Source organism: Heloderma suspectum, chromosome 4 (genome assembly GCF_057233095.1).
Source record: "Heloderma suspectum isolate Gila_16-S chromosome 4, 16-S_ref, whole genome shotgun sequence".
Lineage (NCBI taxonomy): Eukaryota > Metazoa > Chordata > Lepidosauria > Squamata > Helodermatidae > Heloderma > Heloderma suspectum.
The window spans coordinates 144919643-144941746 of record NC_139461.1 but is presented as its reverse complement, the minus strand read 5'-3'; the positions used below and the strand labels follow the sequence as shown (position 1 = coordinate 144941746).

General features: G+C 43.2%; 2 protein-coding genes across 6 annotated transcripts in view; one reads left to right on the top strand and one right to left on the bottom strand.

Moving 5' to 3' along the window:
* TADA2B (transcriptional adaptor 2B) overlaps window positions 1–20948 on the top strand; it is a 22370-nt gene extending 1422 nt beyond the window's left edge. The window contains exons 2-3 of one of the 2 annotated variants that reach the window (XR_014790314.1): window positions 995–2585; window positions 5107–20948. Coding sequence is in view for 1 of the 2 variants with exons in the window: in XM_084850782.1 (XP_084706908.1) it covers window positions 995–1987 (993 nt within the window). In the remaining variant the exon portion in view is untranslated. Of the gene's footprint in view, window positions 1–994 lie in introns of both variants that reach the window. The other variant, XM_084850782.1, reaches the window with a different exon arrangement.
* Window positions 1–22104, bottom strand: part of GRPEL1 (GrpE like 1, mitochondrial) — a 28734-nt gene extending 6630 nt beyond the window's left edge. Inside the window, exons 1-5 of one of the 4 annotated variants that reach the window (XM_084850784.1) lie at window positions 22001–22104; window positions 20748–20859; window positions 13873–14038; window positions 9158–9239; window positions 4865–7887 (exon numbers count right to left, since the gene is read on the bottom strand). In XM_084850784.1, the coding sequence (XP_084706910.1) occupies window positions 7541–7887; window positions 9158–9239; window positions 13873–14016 (573 nt within the window). In that variant the 5' untranslated portion in view covers window positions 14017–14038; window positions 20748–20859; window positions 22001–22104 and the 3' untranslated portion in view covers window positions 4865–7540. Of the gene's footprint in view, window positions 1–4864; window positions 7888–9157; window positions 9240–13872; window positions 14039–20747 lie in introns of those variants that run through there. The other 3 variants (XR_014790315.1, XM_084850785.1, XM_084850783.1) reach the window with 3 other exon arrangements.

Sequence of the window (22104 nt, the reverse complement as noted above, 5' to 3'; positions counted from 1 at the left end):
GGTAGCCAAATGAAATTCTCAAAAATCTGATGTATTGCTTTGGCTTACATATTTGAAATAAGACCACCCTATAGAATTTATGTTGATAATTAAGTATATGAAAATGTACTTTTAAAATATGAAGGTGAGATGAGGCAAAGCAGGAGTACTTGCCAGGTTTAAATAAAAATGCTTGAGGGCTCAATCCTATACATACTTAGACAGAAAAAGGCCTATAATTCCCAGCATTCTTCAGCTAGCCTTGCTGGATTTTTTTCTGTCTAAACTTCCACAGGATTGTGCCCTAAAATATATATCCGAATACAGCATGCAATAGCATCCTCCACTGAAATTCTTATTTGGCATTTGAGTATCTGCCTCAAAGTCAGCATTCAAACCTGTAAATAATATTTGATGAACTGGTTTTTATATTGTTTTTTTAAAAATAAAGATTTGGGGCTATTTATCTTAAGCCTCTTGACATATTTTGTATTACCATTAAAGTAAAATAAAATACAACCTTAATCCTTTGAACTGGCTTCCTGAGAACATTCCAATGGTTTTGGAAATTCTTAAGCTTACAGTGGTGCAGTCTGGTATATATGGCTTCTCTCAGTTGGAAGCAAGCTAAATAAAATACTTTCCATCCCTGCTTCAGGACAACTCTGAAAATATTCTTTGTTAGAAACTTTCTTTGTATGTGCCAGATGTTAACTGATAAGGAATGGATAGAACTGCCTCCAGTTTAGGATTTAATTTTTATATGAATACAAATTAACTGGGGTTGCTACTTTGGGGTAGGCCATTGGTATGAACAAACCCTGGCATCCTGAAGTCTACATTCACTATATCTAGAAGTAGGAATAATGTGATATATTACTCTCTAGTTTTATGACGAAACAGCACTGTACTTGTATCTATATTTTGTGTGTGTGTGTATATGTGTGTGTGTGTGTGTATATATATATATATATGGGATGTTATTGTATAAGCTCCATATACGTTTTTATTTTAGGAAGATATGGCTGCTCATGTTGGAGCATCTCGAACTCCTCAGGAAGTGATGGAACACTATGTAAGCATGTATATACATGGTAATCTTGGAAAAGCCTGCATCCCTGACATTATCCCAAACAGAGTGACTGATCACACCTGTCCAAGTGGTGGTCCGCTTTCTCCTAGCCTAACCATGCCTCTGCCGCCTCTAGACATATCGGTGGATGAACAACAACAGCTGGGATATATGCCACTTCGAGACGATTATGAGATTGAGTATGACCAAGTTGCTGAGGCTCTAATTAGTGGACTTTCAGTTAATTATGATGATGATGATGTGGAAATAGAATTAAAAAGAGCTCATGTGGACATGTATGTAAGAAAATTGAAAGAGAGGCAGCGACGAAAGAACATTGCCCGTGACTACAACTTGGTTCCTGCTTTTTTAGGGAAGGACAGAAGAGACAAAGAAAAACCTTCAAAACGCAAAATCACGAAAGAAGAAAAAGAGCTGAGGTTAAAACTGAGATCTCTCTATCAGTTTATGTCTTGCAAAGAGTTTGATGATTTCTTTGAAAACCTACACAAAGAGAAAGTCCTTCGAACCAAGATCAGGGAACTACAGCGGTATCGACGGAATGGTATAACAAAAATGGAAGAGTCTGCAGAATATGAAGCAGCTAGACATAAACGAGAGAAAAGGAAAGAAAATAAAAATATTAGTACTTCTAAGAGAGGAAAGGAAGATGGTAAAGATGGGGAATTTGCTGCAATTGAAAATCTCCCTGGCTTTGAGATGTTATCTGACCGAGAGAAAGTACTTTGTAGCTCTATTAATCTGAGTCCAGCACGTTACGTGACTGTTAAAACTATTATCATTAAAGATCATCTCCAAAAAAGACAGGGCATTCCATCAAAAAGTCGCCTTCCTAGTTACTTGGATAAGGTGCTAAAGAAAAGGATTTTGAATTTCTTAACAGAAAGCGGTTGGATATCCAGGGATGCTTCTTGAATCTTGTATGTCTGCTTTGAAATAACATCAGAATGAACAAAGGACCTATCATTGCTCAGAGTAGTCTGTTAACCTGCCTCCTTTTTTAAAAAACACACAAAACCACCTAAGATTTCGCTTGTAAAAGCTCACAATCCTCCACAACTGGAATTTTCTGTAGTGGATCATGCAGAATCTTACCCTGTGACACACCAGGAAGTCATCTTTAAAAACTGTGGGCGAGGTGGCTATCTGTTGACTAGTCTATCAAAGGTGAAATGTGGAACCTGGACAGTAGTTACTGAGCTCCACCTCTGCTGTACAAGCTATTTGTGTAGAGGGACAAGACCTTCAGCTTGTGTTTTGGATATAGTGCCGGCTGAGGTTACCATCCTTTGCACATTTACTTGGGAGTAAGTCCCACCAAATTATGTGGTACTTGCTGTTGAGTAAACCTGCGTAGAATTGGGCAGCATGTGTACTAAATCCTGGATACTGAACTACAAAAGCACAAAGAAATTAGGATTTCTTGCTGAATACCTTTAGCTGTGAGCTTTTTATATTCATTAGCAAAGCGAAGTATTCTGCTATACTGGGAGCAGAGCATAGAGGATACAATGTAAGACGGCATTAGAACTTTTCTCCGCTTACTTGCTTGCGTACAACACGCTGGTGATACATTTTTTAGGGTGGTAGATTGGTTCCCCCCACCTAATTAAGTAGACTCATTGGAAACCCTTCGGCAAATAATTGGCATCCCAGTTCTAAACTTTGTGGCAGCTAGCTAGGTGCTCTGATGTGTGTACTAGCGCTGCTCTTTCCTATGGTTAGAAAAGTGCCAGGAGGAATCTGTGCATGTACCTTATTTCACTTGATTCAAGTGGAAATGTCATGCACAGAAATGGGTATGATCCGAACCATATGGCAGTAGGGCCTACTGCATTCAGTGGAATGTGCTGCCACATAATATGCTTAGGATAAGTCTGCACCACTTGTGACTGACCAGTCCAAACGTAGTCCACCAGACATGTACTGTGGCCTGATAGGGGTGTGACAGCTGCCTTATCTTTTTCAGTATCAAGCAGCAAAAGTGGGGGGCTGTGTTTGGACTTACTGGTTTACAAGTTGTGCAGGCCAAATTTAGGATAAGGTGCCGCATGCTATTGTGACAGCAAGTAGTTGATATAAAGCAAACAAGATGGGCTGCTGCTTTGAAAGTGGCTGTACTCACTCATCTGTTGCCCCTTTCTCAGCAGTTGGAACAAACTGGACTTCACTGTAACCACAATCAAGGGATCTTTACTCTGTGTGGAGTGGCCTTCTTTTAAAAGAGCAGCACTTCCTGCATCACCCTAGATGCTTTTTAAACTTGAGAGGGGTGCTCCACAAGCAGTTTTGCAGTATAGTGTATAAAAGTTGAAAGCATGCCTGGATACATGTAAGCCCCCCCTCTGTACAGCAAGGATTGTGGTGATAAAGACAAATGCTAAAGCAATGCTTCTGCTCTATTCTGCTGGAGATTATGAGCTATGCTGCTGTTACTGAGCTTGGTATCTACAAGAAGAATCCTTCTGGGAAAATACAAGTCAAAGTACCACATACGCAGCACAAGTTGCAGTAACTTGTTTCTTCAGCTGTTCCCTTGATTTTACTCCCTAGTAAATGTGCTTATGATTACAGCCTTAAAAGTTTTCTGTGTGCTCAGACCCCTGAGTTCAGAGCTGATAGACAATTACATAGAATTCTGGAACTCTTCCAGGTAGTGGATTGCATTTTAAATGCTTTCTCCATGTAATAAACTATAATATCACAGGGAGATTTAGCACAACCTCCTTGCTGATATATGCTAATTTAATACATGGGGTGGGGGGAAGCATTGAAAAATTACATACCATGCATGGTCGATAGTGGTATATTCTGTCATCTCATTCTGCTGCATTTGTAGATCTAACCCACCTGCTACAAGTAGCCTTTTGCTGCTGTTTAATCACTAATCTTTTGTTAACTCTGTATAGCCACAGCTGTGTAACTATGGCACATCCCACTTTCCAGCAGTTAATGAAATAGTAATGGTGCAAAGGCCAGTCCCTGAGGAAATAAGTAGTGTTCCTTTTCAGTTTGTGTGCTTCTCTTGGGATTGATAAAAGTTAAGCCTTTGCCTCACTTTAGAAGTGACTTTAATTGTATACTATTTTGTTTTGACAAGAAGAGAACTCTGGTCACAAGCTTTGAGGAATTATGTAGTAGATACACAGCTACAGATTTTGGCCTTAGTCCTGAGACACTTGGTCCCACTGTCTTCAGTGAGGCTTAAGACAACTAACTCTCAGGAATGGCAGAGTTATCTTGTTCTTCCTAACCTTTTAAACATTCTGAGACTTTGTTTCATGGGTGCCATTATCTGAACGTCTACTTTATTTAGGTCTAGATCCATCAATAATTGATTTTAGTCTCCTGTGTGCTATCAATACACCTGATAGATCATTTAAAAGAATCTCACAGATAGACAGGATTCATGTACGCCTTAAATTCTGTTGTTAGCCCTTTGTTGTTGCTTGAGAAGAGCAACTGGTGCTAAATATAACTTATTGATAATCTGAACGTTTAAATGTGTGAATATTTATTACACTTCTGCAAGGCTTTTACAGCGAGCACTTTCATATGAAAGCAAACATTCCTGCAAAGCCTCTTACTAAAAATAGTGAATAAATACTTTAATATCACTGTTTCATTAAGATGATTTAGAAGTAAACTGAACTATTTCCTTACAGTGACTGAAATCCATTGGAGAAATATGGGCATACCAAGAGCACACAATTATTTCGTGGCCTACAGCAGTTGAAAGAGTACATGGACATAATTGAGATTTTATTACTTACATACTTTGAAAAAGGCATAAAGTGTACTCAGTATGAATGTTGTGCCAAATTACCACTACTGATCAAGTTCATAATTTGTGGGGGGTGTTAACTTGTCCTCACCTTATTGCTTTAATTTTGCACTTAAGTTTTTCCCACTGAATTCTTCTGGTCCAACCCAGCTTACAGTATTTGTGCACATTAGAGGCAAATCATTTCCAAGCAATATATACTTACTACCTAACTAGTATCTCCTTATAAATATTTCTCTCTCTCCTGCAGGGCACTGATAATCCTCACCCTCAAAGTTGGAACCTAGCAACCACAAAGCCAAACAAAATACACCGGAAATACAGCAAAACTTAACTCTTGTCTGCTCTGGGCTGTATATTTAGAGTTTAAAATAGGGGTCTTGCTCCACTGCAGATGCGGGCAACTAATAACATAAAATGGCTGGCCGTAGATGGGCATCCCTATTCTCATAGAAGAGATAGATTTCGAAAGTGCATTCATCATGTGCTTCTGGCTGGATAATTTGTGCAAACTACAATGTACAGAGATCTCCTAGGACTGGGCTAATGAACTCCAATTCAAAGTAAAATCAAAGTTGGTCTGAAGAATAAGTTAACAAATAATACACTATAGAACCCAAAGGTGGACAGTTGCTTTGGTACAAATGAGTATATTAACACACCCCCAGAAAAACCAAATTAGATAATAGTACTTCACTAACTATACTGTAAAATATTTCTGTAACAAAAAGTTATATTATTACTCCAGAATTAAAAATAGAAGTGAAAAACCCCTTGCCATATTTAACTAGAAAGCTTGAGTTGCTAGTACCCCTTGGATTGTTTGATTAGTCCTACTTAGAGTAGACCCATTTAAATTAATCGGATATAAGTTGGTCATGCCTAACTTAAGTCTCATTCGTTTTAATGGGTCTAGTCTAAGTAGGACTAACATTGGATACAACCCAGAGCAAGAAAATTATTTTGCCTAAACTGGCAGTCATAATAAAGAATAGAAGATTTCTGGAGCTGGATATCTCCATTCTGTCTCCTCCAGTTCTGGTGCCAGCATTAGAAGATCCCCTCTCTCCGTCTCTGTAGCAGCAGCTTATCATGGGACACAAAACAACTAATCACTAACCTTTCCAATAATTTAAATGACTCCATCTCAGTGTGAAAGACAGTGCCTTCTCAGATCAGGCATACACCCAAGTGCACTAGAAGCTCACTGGGCTTATGCTATAGATTCGATTTTTAGAAAGCTAGACTCTTGTTGGGGACCCATTGTAAACAGTTACAGATCAGTCTGGATCTGTAACTGACTGGGGTGAATAGAAATTGCTTATTTGCAAGCCTGATTCCTTGTCAACATGGTATTTAGGCTGCTGCCTATGGAAATGTATACCTTAAATCAGCTTGAAAAAGGTGTTACAGTAGTTTGTCATGCTTCTGGATGTCTGGAATGTGTTCGACAGGCCTACAGAAGCCATCGTTGGCTGTACAATTCAGCTACGGAGGAGAGATTTCTGCATGATGGGCAGGGGGTGGGGGGAATATAACACACAAGTACTTCTCTAAGGACCAAATTAATGTTGGTTGCCACATGTTTAGTGTAACATCTAATCTGGCCTTTTAAAAGTCAGGATTAACATACACATCTCAGTTTTTAAAAAAGCCTACATCCTCATTTGAACAACAAGTCTTTCTGAGATCAAATATTATAGCTCAGTCGCAAGATTTAGCTTTGCTTCGAGTATAAATTAATACAGATGTAGAAAAGAGAGCCTTGCAAGAAAGAGTTAAACAGAAGCATTATAGTGTTTCATTCAAAGTACCTACAATGTTAACAGCCAGGGTTCCACAAACACAGACGTCACCAGCAATCCCCTCTAGGCAACTGTATTTGTGGACAAGCACAGACACACCCTCTGATTCAAATGACAACATGTTCTTATTTTGCATCAGGCAGGTGCACAGCCCCAGCCCTCCCACACTCCCCTGTATGTGCCAGAGGAACTTCAGGAAGGTCAATGTGTATGGACTCTTTAACTGTATGATCCAGTTGAGTGTATACAAACAGATCCGTAATGAACTTGCTTATTTGTTTCTTTGAAATTGCTCCAATAAGTTTGTATAGCAATTAACACTGTGCAGCTCTGAAATGACATTTAATACTAAGTTAAATATGGAAAAGGTTGACAGTATTTTAAAACTTTTCTGTTATTTCAGTGTCATACAATTATTAGATGCCTTCCATGAGAACAAAAGCAATTAAGTAGATGTTGGACTGGTGTCCAACCCTCTATTCATAAAGGAATGAGCAAAAAATGCTGCTGTAGAGGTATAAATATAACATGACACTGAAAGTTTAAAGGCTTTCATTGTGGACAACAATCCACACTGAATTATTCTTATTAAATTACCCAATTACAATACAAAATGCCTTTGATTAATCACAATATTAATCAGAGGGTACAGATGACTTGTAGTTTATACCACTGACTTTGTAGTCTCTCCACATTATCTGTATTAATTTAAAAACATGTTTTCAAACTTTCTTCATCTGCATTGCTGCCCCACCCATCATTTAGTTTGGCCTCTCGCATCTTTTCTTGAATCATCACTTTGTTTAGTGGGGCATTATCCAATAGTTCTAAAGAATCTAGTAGTTGTGTGGCACTTTTTAATTCTTTCAAATTGGACTGCTAAGGTTCTTTCACAACTCCTACTAAAGCAGGCCTCAAAGTACGGCCATGCAACTTATAGCCAACCTTAGATACTAAAGCAACAGTGCTGGGCTCTTTGCCTTCCATGGGAACATGGAATAATGCTTCATGTTCGTAAGGATCAAATTTGGCTCCAAGAGGATTCAGTTTCATCAAACCATGTTTTTTGAACACTTTCTGTATTTGAACTTCTGTCATGGCAAGACCTTCATAAAGGTTTTTCAGATGAGGGTTTTCATCCTTGAGTTCCTCTTTGGGAACAGACTCGGTTGCTTTTTCCAGAACATCAGCAACTTCCAGCAAGTCCTTGCAGAAACTTTGAATTCCTAAAGTGGAAAACCACATTAAATTTTTAGTCTATCCTTAAAGATGTGTTGACATTTCAACTGACTGTAAAACAATAGTTTTAGATTTGCTTCCAGGATTCAGAGTTTAGGGATGGAAACACGCCAAGTATTATTGATACCAAAAATCTGTGTCACTGAATCTCAATTATTCAGATTTAGCCATAACAGATTGAAATTGAATACGTTAGATACAGACCAAGCAAGTCATGCTTTATTCCCATTTAAATCAACAGGACTAGTCATGATTAACTTCAGTACCACTGACTTCAATGGGACTAAACGTTGACTAACTTAGTCTGGATCCAACCCAATGTGTTTATACATGTCTACAGAATTGGAGTATAAAACATTACCTGGAGCATTACCAGCAGCTTAAGCTTTTTCAGACTTACCTTCAACATGTAATATGGGACTCACCTACAGTACAAAATTATGTTCATTTTCCCTTCTCTTTAGAATGACTAGATGCTAAAGATGACAGCAGATCTCCTATATGTAGAGATATGAAGTCCTGGGGGGGAAAAAACTGGGAAAAGTTGGACCCCCCCCCCCCCGTTTTTTTCCCCAAGGACCACTTTTGTTTTTTGCCAAAATAATGAACAACTTTATATTATGAAGTATTTTCTTTAAGAATTTAAGACATGTTGTTTATATATTGTTACCCAGCTTTTACTCCCCCCAAAACGATTTCTAAAAACTACGTAATCAGAACACTTTTATAGAAAGACTGTAAAATCTCTGGAAATAATGAAGCCATGGGGAAAATGTTTTTTTAATCCTCCCTGTAAGAGTTCCAGCACTGTTACTCCTTCCATCCCTTATTTCCATTCCAAAACTAAGTATCGCTTATTTTTCAATTTGCCCCCGAATTTCTTTTCTTTCCGGAAAAAAAAGTTTTTTTCCATGGCTTCAAAATTTTACATCTCTACCTGTATGTTTAATTTTTGTATAAGAAAGGGATGTCTGGAAGTTTGTCTTTCAGGGGTGCACAAATTTCCATCTCAGTCCTCTGCATTTGGCCTCTTTTCCTCCCATTTTTACAAAACCTAAATAAGAGAAAACTATAGTTTTACCCAGTGATGCAACCCACCTACTGAAAATAATACTTGTACGGTCCATGTGTTTCAGTCTCTCTTAAAGCATCATGATATGTGCATGGAGTGGCATTATGATTTCCAAATTTCCATGCTTCACTTAAGTTTATTATGGTGCCTCAGTTCTAGTACCAACAAGTAAAGCCTACACCTACCATATAACTTTGCTTCTTCTACCAGCTTTTGAGTTCTCTGCCGCAGATTTTCTGCATCTGCCAGGGCACGTTTATACTTGTCCTGGAAAAGAAAAAACAGTGATGTTAAAAGACCAACTGCCTTTTGTTGTAGGATCTAGGAGGGACAAGCAAACAAAACACATCATCCTATGTTTGCTCCTCATTCAAATGGGCTCTCTTCCCCACCGCCTTAAGTGTAAGGTTTTACAATGGAACGTCATGAATGGTATGGCACATGGAGGTCGCTAGTCAAAATCAGGATACAAATCTAAGCCACGCATACATAATTTACTTCAACCATTTGCTATTCTATAATCCTACAACAATTTGCCACCTTTCAAGAGTGACCTGTTTACTCTAGGTATTTCTAGCTCATAGACCCTGTGCCATGAACACACTGTATATGCGGACCATTAGCCCATAATGCAAGCCATGGGACAGTCCCCCTTTTTTGTGCCACCTGGATCCATTTACCTAAACAATTAACAGTAAAAGATTTAAAATGCTATTCAGAAGCCAAACCAGCATTTTTCTTAATTGGATACACAGTAAAATCTAATAATACTCTCTTTACACGACGAGGAAACCTAACTTTTCCTCACCAGTGGGGAAAAAACTGAGGACTACCTGTATTGAATTCAGAAGGGTCTCAAGCCATTTAAAGTGATTTATATACATGCTCTTGCATCTTTCCCTTTTTATTTATTTACTTCTAAACTACCCAATAACCAAAGCTCTGAGCAGTGGACAATATATTCAAAACATAACATTAAAACATTAAAATAAGGAATAAAGACAACACAAAATAAAACCAAGATAAAAGTAGCAGCAAATAATAAAACCATTCTAGCACATAAAAAATTAAATCCAGCAGCAGAATAAAGTACTAAAAGCACTTAAGAACAGTTTGTAAAATGCATGGGAGAATAAAAAGGTCTTCACCTGGTGCCAAATATATCATAACATAGGTGCCAGGCTCTCTGGGAAGAGTATTCCACAAATCGGGTTCTATCACTGAAAAGCCCCTCTATCTTATAGCCACCCACCTTGCCTCATTTGGTGGGAGCATCTGGAAGAGGGCCTCAGACTTTAATGTCTAAGTAGGTAAATATGATATTTTGGCCACCTAATGCGAAGAGAAAACTCACTGGAAAAGACCCTGATGCTGCGAAAGATTGAAGGCAAAAAGAGAAGGGGACGGCAGAGGATGAGATGGCTAGATAGCATCACCGATGCAATGAATATGAACTTGAGCACACTCCGGGAGAGAGTGGAGGACAGGAAGGCCTGGCATGCTATGGTCCATGGGGTCATGAAGAGTCGGACATGACTTAATGACTGAACAAACAAACAAACAAAGCTAAATATGAGAGGAGATGTTCCTTCAGGTAACCTGGCCCCAAGCTGTTTAGGGCTTTAAAGCACTTTGATTTGGGCCCAGAAACTGGCAGCCAGATGGAGAAGTAATGGTGTAATATGATCACATTGGCTTGTCCCAGTTTGCAATCTACCCATCTTATTCTGGACTAACTGTAGTTTCCAGACTTTTCAAAGGCAGCCCCATGTATAACCACTGTTTCGAGTGGTTGGGGGTCTTTTACATACCAGCCCACAAGAGGATAATTTAAACCTCTCGACAGCCAGCTGTGAACAATTTGCTCAGCACTTTGCAGACAAAATGGCTTGGAACCACTCTGACTTGGATGCTATAGTTGATACAGAGCCAGTGGATGTAACTTTGGCCCCTGCTTGTCCAGTGTTGTTGGATACTTTCAATTTGTACAGCCTGAGGATGAGGACAGGATCCTGGGAGAGGTGAGAGCCACCACGTGTGTTCTAGATGTCATAAAAGCCGCCAGAGGTGGACTGGCTGAGTAGGTAAGGGGAGTGGTTAATGCCCCCTTAGGCAAGGCAGAGTTCCAGCCTGCCTGAAAGAGGCGGTGGTGAGACCTTTGTTAAAAAAAAAGCCCTCCCTGAACCCCACCATATTGGATAATTATCGGCCAGTCTCCAATATTCCATATCTGGGCAAGATATTGGAGCGTGTGGTGGCCTCCCAACTCCAGGGATTCCTGGATGAGACAGATTATCTAGATCCATTTCAATCTGGCTTCAGACCTGGTTATGGGACAGAAATAGCTTTGGTTGTCTTGGAGGATGACCTACGCTGGGAACTAGACAGGGGGAGTGTGTCCCTGTTGGTTCTGCTGGACCTCTCAGCGGCTTTCGATAACATCGACCATGGTATCCTTCTGGGCCACCTCTCTGGGATGGGACTTGGAGGCACTGTTTTACAGTGGCTCCATTCCTTCTTGAAGGGGCGGACCCAGAATGTGGTGCTGGGGGGCTTCTGTTTGCCTCCCTGGCCATTGGCTTGTGGAGTCCCTCAGGGTTCTGTTTTGTCCCCCATGCTATTTAACATATACATGAAACCACTGGGAGAGGTTGTCCGGAGTTTCGGGGTTCGGTGTCACCAGTACGCTGACGACACCCAACTCTACTTTTCCTTTCCATCTAATTCCAAGAAAGCTGTTGGGGTGCTAAACTGGTGTCTGTCGGCAGTAATGGACTGGATGAGGGCAAACAAATTGAAGCTTAATCTAGACAAGACAAAGGTGCTCCTGGTCAGTCGAAAGGTAGATCAGGGAATAGGGATTCAACTTGTGCTGGATGGGGTTATGCTCCTCCTGAAGACTCAGGTTCACAGCTTGGGTGTACTTCTGGATTCAGCCCTGAGCCTGGATGCCAGGTTTCAGTGGTGGCCAAGAGTGCATGTGCACAGTTAAAGCTGGTGTGCCAGCTGTGCCCATTCCTTGAGATTTCTGACTTGGCCACAGTAACACATGCCTTAGTTAGATCCTGTTTGGATTACTGTAACGGGCTCTACATGGGGCTGCTTGGAAACTTCAGCTGGTTCAAAGAGCTGCTGCCAGACTGCTGATGGGCTGGTTACAGGGAGCATACAACTCCCCTGTTAAAACAGCTTCACTGGATCCCAGTCTGTTTCTGGGCACAATTCAAAGTGCTGGTCATGTCCTATAAAGCCCTATATGGCTCGGGTCCTCCCCTATGAGCCTACTCGTGCCCTGAGATCTTCAGGGGAAGCCCTTCTTGCCGTCCCACCACCATACAGGCACGCCAGATGGGAACGCAGGAGAGGGCCTTCTCAGTGGCTGCCCAAAGGCCCTGGAACTCCCTTCCCAGGGAGGCGAAAGTGGCACCCTCCTTGATATGTTTTCATAGGCATGTAAAAACTTTTTTGTTCCAGCAGGCCTTTGGGGATAACTAGTCTGGACCTGTGAAAATATGACAGATGGATACTATTTTTCTTGTTGTCTTTTAATGTTTTGATATTTTTACAATTTTAATATTGATGATTTAATTATATTTTAACTTTCGTACATTTCTATTCATATTTCTATTTATAGTTTTAACTGTACAAGTTTTTAATGTTGTAAAGCTGCCTTGAGCCCCAATATTGGGGAAAAGGTGGGATATAAATATAGTAGTAGTAGTGGTAGTAATAATAACAACAATAATATAACATTTTGCAATAATCCAAATGAGAAGTTGCCAGAGTGTGAATAACTGTTGCAAGGCTATCTCTCTCCAGGTAGGGTCATAGTTGGTATATCAGCCAAAGTTGATAAAAGGTGCTCTGGGCCACCAAAGCCACCTGTGCCTCTAGAAACAATGATGGCTCTACGTGTACCTCCAGACTACAAACCTGTTCCTTTAGAGGAAGTGCCTGTTCCTTTAGAGGAAGTCCCTCCAAAACAGGTTGAATACCACTTAACTGGACAGATGGACAACCCACAGTAAGCATCTCCATCTTGTCTGGATTGAATCTGTTTACTGACCCTCATCCAGTTCAATAACCTGCCCAAGCACTGGTTCAGATCATCAACTGCCTCACCTTTATTAGATGAAAGGGAGAGGCAGAGCTGGACATCATCTGCATATTGGTGACACCTAAGCCCACATCCCTGGAAAACTTTTCCTAGCTGTTTCATGTAGTTGTTGAAACACACGGGGATAAAACAGCCATGAAAAAGCCCACAGCACAATTGCCATAGGGCAGAGCAATACTCCCCCAGCACTATGTTTTGGAATCAGCCATCCAAGTAGGAGCACAAACACTGCAATGCAGTGTCCCACATCCCAACTCAGACAGCCTATCTCTAAGGATATCAAGATTTTCAGTATCAGAAGCTGCTGAGAAGTTCAAGAGAACCATTAGGGTCACACTTCTCCAGGCCTGAAACCAGATTGAAATGGATCTAGAAAATCAGTTTCATCCAAGAGGGCCTGGAGTTGGTCAGCAACTACTTGCTTGAGCACCTTGCTCCGGAAGGGAATGTTAGCAACCAGCCTATAGTTGCTTTCATCTTCAGGGTCCAGGTTAGGTTTCTTAAGGAATGGCCTCATTATTGCCTCTTTTACAGTGGCTGGTACCACCCCCGCTCTCAAAGACGAACTTACAACCACCTGGAGCGAAGCATACAGGTGGTTGGCCAAATATGGCCAAGCATCCTGTCTGCATCCTCAGGCCTCAATAACTGTACTCACCCAACACAAATGGATGCTTTCAAGTCGCGATTTCTGAATCAGTTTCTGAAAAGTAATTTGAGTATCATATATATCCACTAAGCAGTTTGAGGGCTGTAAAACAGGCAAGCTAGAAGCATCCTTACGGTAATTTCTTGTAATTGTTCTTCCAGTTTGGTTTTTTCCTCTGTTAATATCTTCGCAGCAGAGCCAGAATCAGACTTTTGTTCATTGTGGCTCTGGTTTGGTTCCTCTTCCAACTTTGGTCCAGTGCTTTTCTCTTGTGTCATTGTGCAAAGCAGTTGAGAAGTCCTGAAACAAAATCAGGTTCAACAAAACTCAAGCAAGCAACAATCTGAGAGTACATCTTAGTACAGAGTACATTACACTAAGAAAATATACGAGGCAAACATTTAATGCATTGCTTAATACGATTTGCTCTTGTACTGGTGCAGTTTGTCTATGCAGTCTTCTTGCCATTAAACAACTTGTTCCTGACTCTTAGAGAAATGGCAATAAATCAAGGACTTGCTCATCATGCAGCAAACCTATATACTGATGAAGCAAAACTGTGTACAGATCATCAGCAGTTGGACCTGATGAGAAGCCAGCCCATTTTACTTCCTTGCTTAGTCAAGGGATGATTAAACTGAAGTTCTAAGTTTTCCAGACCCACAACAGATCCTATCAGTGAATTCATTACAGATTATATGAGCAATATATTTACATTCACTGTTGAATAGAAACACTAGGTTGCTATATTTATTAATAGAAACACTAGGTTGCTATATAAATATTTATATTTATCTGGTTGGTTTTTAATTATATATTCATAATTAGAGCCTTTTATTGTGTTCCTACACAGTTACTGGTATGTATAACTTGCTACAGATTTGTATAATCAAACTCTTTGGTGGTTCTTGATTATTAGATGAAGGTTTATATGGTTGTTTTAGGTATCAAGATCAGTTTTCACCTTCACAGTAGTTCAGCAGAGGTTCCTGCAGCAACATGGAAATAACATTCACAAGGAATACTTCTGAATTTTACAAAAAGGGTAATGTTAATGCTGCTTGGTACCGAACCAGGCCATTGGCTACAGTTTTGAGACCTCCTGAAAACCAGAAGACATTTCTCACTCCTCCACCAGTTACCAGAGAGCTGCAGAGCCCACTAGCTCCTCAGATGCCTCCACCTCGTCCACTGTCCAGGCAACATTTACTGGCCTTGGCCATGCTACCTTCTCCCACCCAGACACCAAAGCGTCCATGGGACCAGGCTATTGAGCAGCCCTACCACTGCCTTCAGAAAGGTCACCACCACTGCCTACAGAAAGGTCGCCACTATCTGGCACAAAGGGACATGAGTCTGATTCCACATCACTCTTGTTGCAACATTCTTCCCTATCGTCTCCAGACAGAGCAGGCACATCTCACGTAGCAATTTCACTATCAGAAGATCTCAGGCAATTCTCAGACCAAATCATGAGGATGGCTCAGTCACTGAGAGTTGCCACCCAACAGGCTGCCCTGACCGTACAGGACCCAGTTTTGATTCTGTCAACACAGATGCAACCAGATCAGTAGTAATCCTGCTTTTACCTGCAATGTGAGACACGATTAAACAGTCATGGAAGGCTCCCTCCACTATGCCTCCCAGGGGATGCACTGGCTGCAGGAGGTGGATGCAGAATTCTTATTCAACCACCCTTCCCTGAATCTGACTGTGGTCCAAGCAGCTCAGGGAAAGTCCCATAGGGCTCACTCCTCACCAGTGGATAAGGAGGACTGATACCTCGATTTCTTGGGTTTCTCCAGTACATACACCTCTGCTGCACTTGGCCTTAAAGTTTCCAACTATCAGGCAGTCATGTCCGGTTACCAGTTGTTCCTTTGGGACAAAGTAGGGAAGATTTTTGACCATCTACCTGAGGACAAGAAAACTTTAGCCCATGTATTTCAGAACGAGGCAATGAAGCTGTCCAGACAGCAGATAAACACCTTGAGACACCAGGTGGACCGTCATGCCAAGGTCCTAGTAAGCTCCATTGCATTTCGATGACACGCATGGCTCAGATCAGTGAGACTTTCTCAGGAAGCTCAGTCAGAATAGAGGATCTGCCCTTTGAAGGCCAAGGCTTATTCAATGCCAAAATGGATGAGGCATTGGATTCGGTACAAAAAGCCAGAACCACAGCCCGTACCATGGGGTTTCAGCTGCAGCCACATGACAGCGATGATGGTTCCAACCATCTACTCCTCCATACCAACCTCCTGCCCCACAGCAGTGACAAGCCTTCACAATCCAAGAAGCCCTACTTGGCATTGAAGTACCATTCCTTCCACCAGAAGGGTGATGGAGGAAATAGGTGGCATCTTTGACTGTCTACCTCTTTCTCTTCATCCAGCTGCTCAGCCCCCTCTCTTCTGCACTGTTTTGCCCCATTTTCGCTCTACCTGGATGAACATCACCACGAACTCCTGGTACTTTCCATCATACAGAGTGGCTACAGGATTGAGTTCGATACCCTCCCTCTGCTTGGTACCGTGACATTTATGGCTCCATCACCTGTTCTCCACCAAGAGGCCAACATGCTTCTCAGGAAGGAAGTCATCATACCCGTTCTGCATTCACATCTCCGCAACGAGTTCTACTCGAGGCACTTCACAGTGCTACCCTTCGGCCTAGCCACAGCCCTGAGAGTATTCACCAAGAGCATGGCGGCGGTCTGTTCCCATCTTTGGCTGCTGGTGGCGTTGATGAGGAATTGTCTCCTTGGTAGATAGAGATGACCTGCAACCCCCTTCAATGCTTGGGACTTTTGCCTCAATCTAGAGAAATTTCACTTACAGCCTACCCAAAGTCTTCAGTTTATTGGGGTGTTGCTGGACTCCCAGTCGGGTCAGGCCTTTCTGCTGCAATACTGAATGAAGGTGCTGACTTTGCTGGTGACAGAGATAGGTAGCTTCCACAGAACATCAGGGACTCCCTGTGGTGGTGGACGGTACCAGCCAACCTGTCAGAGGGCATGCCCTTTCTTCAACCTTCTCCACCCCAAGTAGTAACTATGGATGTGTCGCTCTAGGGATGGGGAGCTCATTGCTCCGGCCTCACGGTCCACCAAAAAATCGGCTGCAGAGACAAAACAACATATCAACTGCCTGGAGCTCAAGGCAGTGGACAAAGCCCTTCGGGCATTCGAGCTGGACCTAGTGGGCAGACTGGTCCAGGTCACATTGGACCACACAACTGTGGTCATGTACTTAAACAAACCAGGAGTTACGAAACTGCTTCCACTCCTCCCCTGACGCTCAATATTTTTCAGTGGTGTGTACCTCATCTGATCAGACTGGTCACAATTTATGTTGCTGGAGTGGACAATGTCCTGGCCGACCAACTCACTCTGGCCAGGCTAACCTCCCACAAGTGGGAGTTGGGCACATCAGTCCAGAGGATGCTTTTTCAGCACTGGGGCACATCAGAGGTGGATCTCTTTGCCACACAGCACAATGCTATTTGCCAAGCCTTTTGCAGCCAGGCAGGCCACAATACAAGTTCATTGGGAGACCTTTTCCCTCTGTTCCCACTGATTACAAAGGTCCTGGCAAAGACTGGAACAGATGGTAGCAAATGCATACTCGTAACCCTGTGGTGGCTCATCAGCCTTGGTTCGTCCTGCTGCTCAGAATGGTGCAAGGTCGATACCATCGTCTCCCAGTGCATCCATCCTGCCTCACTAGGGAGAACAGAAGAGCCAACACCAAGACCTAGTAACCCTTCGCTTGACGACATGGAAGATTGGGTGACAGAAACTGACCTGATCCTGGTGTTGATACAGAGCATCCTCAATGCCACTTGTAAGCCTTCCATGCAGTACTCTTATACAATGAAATGGACTGCTTTCTCTTCCTTTGCTCGAGCACAAGGTTTTCACCTGCTCCGGTGCTCTTTGCATCAAATCCTCCAGTTTATCCTGTCCCTATTTGAGAAAGGACTCAAGCTATCAACTTTAAGAGTATATCTGTTTGCTGTCTCTGCATTTCACCCTCCTGTTGAGGGGTTTTCAGTTTTCTCACATCAAATAGCGGAGAGATTTTTAAAGGGGATCAGGAATCTGGCACCATCTGTTTACAGGTAACAACCACGAGGTTGTTACCTGTAACTGTAGTTTTTCAAACAGTCATCTATGCATTCACACAACCAACCCACCATCCCCTCTTTGGTGTCATACTCAAGTACGATGCTGGGTACCAAAGGTATTTCTTCTCAGTTCCGAGGCTACAATGTTGGTCTCAAGGAACTGAGAGAATAAGTGAGAACCGTCTAGCAACATGTGCAATGGGATGGTGGGGGAAGGGTTCCTGCCCAAACTCCTCAGCTATAGAAGTTTCTCAAATGGAGGCTCCGTGCAGGCACAGAGCCCATATGTGTGAATGCACAGGTGCCCACTTTGAGAACTACAGTTACAGGGAGCAACCTACCTATCTTTCTGGCTGTCAAAGTTCACTTGTGCCGAAGTGGAGCCTGCTCCCAGCCTTTTCAAGGCTTCGTTCCATAGCAACTGCACCAGTTTTCTGCACCCCAGCGTTGACTTCAGGAAGGATTCACTGGCACACTGAGAGGTATCTTTCAAGTCCTATCCTTCCTTCTAGAGGTCCTTTCCCTACAAACTGTAGCCTCCATCCCCTTTATCTGCTTTCCTGTTGTGTGAGTGTTGCGAAGCTAGTCCCAGTACATTGGCTTGCACAAGGGCTATGCACCTGCCTTGCATAAACAACTGCAAAACTCTTTCAAGTCTGTAGATAAACCCAGATTTACCTAGCCCCAACCTCTACAGCTCCCTAGGAACCAGAACCCTGCCCATTTAAGTCAAGACTCATTACACATGTCCATGGCCTAGCCTTCCATGTACAGCAGTCAAGACACTGAACACAGCCTTTAAGCTAATTTCCCCACCTTTTGAGTCCTGTGAAAAGATGTCTATGTCATTCATTTGCTTATTTGCTTTACAGGATTAGGATGTTTGCTGTGGATGAGGCACTTAACTCCTTTATAGCTCCTACTACCAATAAGCTAATTCCCAGTGTGATCACCATGTACATTTCATGATTCTTATGTGTTAAATACGCCCCCCACCCCCGGGAATAGACATGTGTGCGTGCACACACATCATTGGGATAAATCTGCTGAGATGCACTACTGCCAAAGTTAAAAGATTCCTTAGATGTGTGTATCTCAGATCATGTGTAAGCCTACACACCCATATGGAGGCCATTTGCTAACACATCTGAGTGAAGAAAGACATTTTTGCACGGTACCTAAAAAGACAGCAGTGCTGGCATCAGGCAAACCAGGGTGCGCATTCCATAGCTGGAGTGCCACTGCCTCAAAATCACTTTGCCTCATTTACCATAGATGGAAGAATGGAGAAGGGCTTTGGCATATGAACTTAAAGTATGGGCAGGCTGGTATAAGACTAGGTACCCTTTTAGATATTTGTGTCTCAAGGTATTCAGGGCTGTAAGGGTTAAGTACCAGCACCATCTTCATCAATTGAAGATATTTATATAAACTTCAATTGCAAGTTGCAGAGGTAATGTGAATTAAAGCTCTTTGATTCCATAGAAAGGTTGGCAGTAAAAGCAGATTTGTAAATTTCTTTGAGTAGTGAATTTCTGTAGGTCATCACAGACTACCCTATGACCAAACAGCTAGGCTACTGGAAAAGGTTGGAATGAAAAATGGGTGCAAAGGAATGCTCATTACTTCAAGAGCAGGGCCAGCTCTACCATTAGGTAGAGCGAGGCATCTGCCTCAGGCAGCTGATTCTGGGCATGCTGAACACACCAGTGGTTTAACTAACAAGCATATATGCAATCCTATGCACTTTTAGAGAGAGAAAAGTCCTACAAGTCCCAGCATTCCCCAGCCAGCTATGGGAGTTGTTGGGTTTTTTTCAGTCTCAACATGTATAGGATTGCGTCTTTATAGAACCATAGAAGAGTAGGACTGGAAGGGGCCTATAAGACCATCGAGTCCAACCCCCTGCTCAATGCAGGAATCTAAGCCAAAGCATCCCTGACAGTTGGCTGTCGAGCTTCATCTTGAATGCCTCCAGAGTGGGAGAGCCCACTACCTCCCTAGGGAATTGGTTCCATTGTCATATTGCTCTAACAGTCAGGAAGATTTTCCTGATGTTCAGCCAGAATCTGGCTTCCTGTAACTTAAACCCATTATTCCATGTCCTGCACCTTGGGATGATCGAGAAGAGGTCCTGGCCTTCCTCTCTGTGACAACCTCTCAAGTACTTGAAGAACGCTATCATATCTCCCCTCAGTCTTCTCTTCTCAAGACTAAACAGGCCCAGGTCTTTCAGTGTCTCCACATAGGGCTTTGTTTCCAGTCCCCGGATCATCTTCTTTGCCTTCCTCTGAACCTTTTCCAGTTTGTCTGCATATTTCTTGAGGTCTGGTGCCCAGAACTGGTCACAGTACTCCAGATGAGGTCTAACCAGGGCTGAATAGAGGGGAACTAGTACTTCATGTGATTTGGAAGCTATTAATGCAGCCCCAAATAGCATTTGCCTTTTCTGCAGTCACATCACACTGCTGGCTCATATTCAGCTTGTGATCTACAACAATTCCAAGATCCTTCTTACTTGTAGTATTGTTGAGCCAAGTATCCCCCATCTTGTTAACTGTGCATTTGGTTTCTTTTTCCTAGGTGCAGAACTTGGCATTTATCCCTATTACATTTCATTCTGTTGTTCTCAGCCCAGCGCTCCAGCCTATCAAGATCACTTCGAATTTTCTTTCTTTCTTCCAGGGTATTAGCTATCCTACCCACTTTTGCCTCATCTGCAAATCTGATCAGCATTCCCTGCACCTCTTCATCCAAGACATTAAGATCACTGGGCCAGGACTGAGTCCTACGGTATACTATATTTGTACTGCCGGAGGGGGGGGGGGGATGCTTCTGGAATGTCTGCCTCAGGTGCCAAAAGAACTTGGGTACCTTGTACCTTGGAAGGGTGCACCATTTGCTGCTCCACCTGAGGCAATCCTATACAAGACACACACTCGCAAGCTGGACTAGAGGCAGTACGTCTCATTTGACTTTCGAGGCCCACAACTCTAAACAGAGTTAAAGAACAAAGATTCAACTCTAAATAGTGTTAAAAAACAAAGAAGAGGTAAGAAATGAGTGCTCCTTGCTACACATATGGGTTTCAAAAGCTTCACACAGACATGCGGCAGCACCAGGCACATTAAGGGCGCAATTCTATGGCCGCTAGACAGCAGCTAGGCAGCCATAGGATTTTTCGGGAACTGATCATGGCGCCTGGGCTCCAAGGTCGGTTCCCAGAAAACCCCCTCCCCCTTGTAAGCAGCACGGATTGTCCCAGGCTCCACGCTTGGAAGAGCAGCGTGGGGCGGGAGGAAAGGGGGCATTCTGGGGGTGGGGACGGCAGAAATGCTGTTACAATGCTTCCTATGCATCATCCAGCCCCGCTCCCCCATTCAGCTAGACAACCAAAATTGGCCATCTAGCTGGTAAAGCAAGGCAGCCGGAGCATGGAGGAGAAGCTCCTGTCCATGCTCCACCCGCCCTGCATTGGATAGGCAGTCGCCTCCAAGTTCAGAGGCAGCTGCCTATACCCATAGGATTGCTCCCTAAGCAAGAGAGGAGCAGCAAGGCAGAACCGTGCTGATGGAGAAAATACCCTAAGCCTTGCTCTAACCAAGGCAAGTATTTTATGCCCGTTACCTTTTTTTCTTTCTCCCTTATGCATCAGCTTTTCTGCTTTAGAATTATTTTGTACACCACCCGGAGCGCTGCCAATGTTAATTGTATTTTATGGTTTTAAGTTTTGTTTTGTCAACCGCTCAGAGAGCTTTCGCTAGTGGGCGGCACAGAAAAGCAATAAATAAGTAACTACACAAAAAAGGAAATGGGAGGAAAACTGGGGCGGGAGGAAAGTAGAAGTAAATTAGTGCGGGGGGAGAACAGCGTTTCGTTGCGGAGAAGGGAAGAGAGGAAAGGTCACCTCCTCTCCCGCGAAGAAGAAAGGGCTTCCCGAGCGTGTCCGCGGCCCAGCGCCCGAAGCACGTCTGTCGCGTAGAGCACAGGCCTGCCTTCCCGCCCGCGCGGGGCTCCGCCTGAGGCCCCTCCAGGCTGCCCGGCCCGCCCGCATCTTCCTCCCAGCCTCCCCTTTCCCAGCCCCGCTCGGCTCCCCGAAGGGCAGAGGGGAGGCCTCCGTCTTCCCCGTCTTACCGCCACCGAGGCCCCGGGAAGAGAGGGCCGGTCCGCCTCGCCAGCCCCACGAGCCGCCGGACGGCCGCCGCCATGTCGCCCGCCTGCCTCTTCCCTTGACGCCC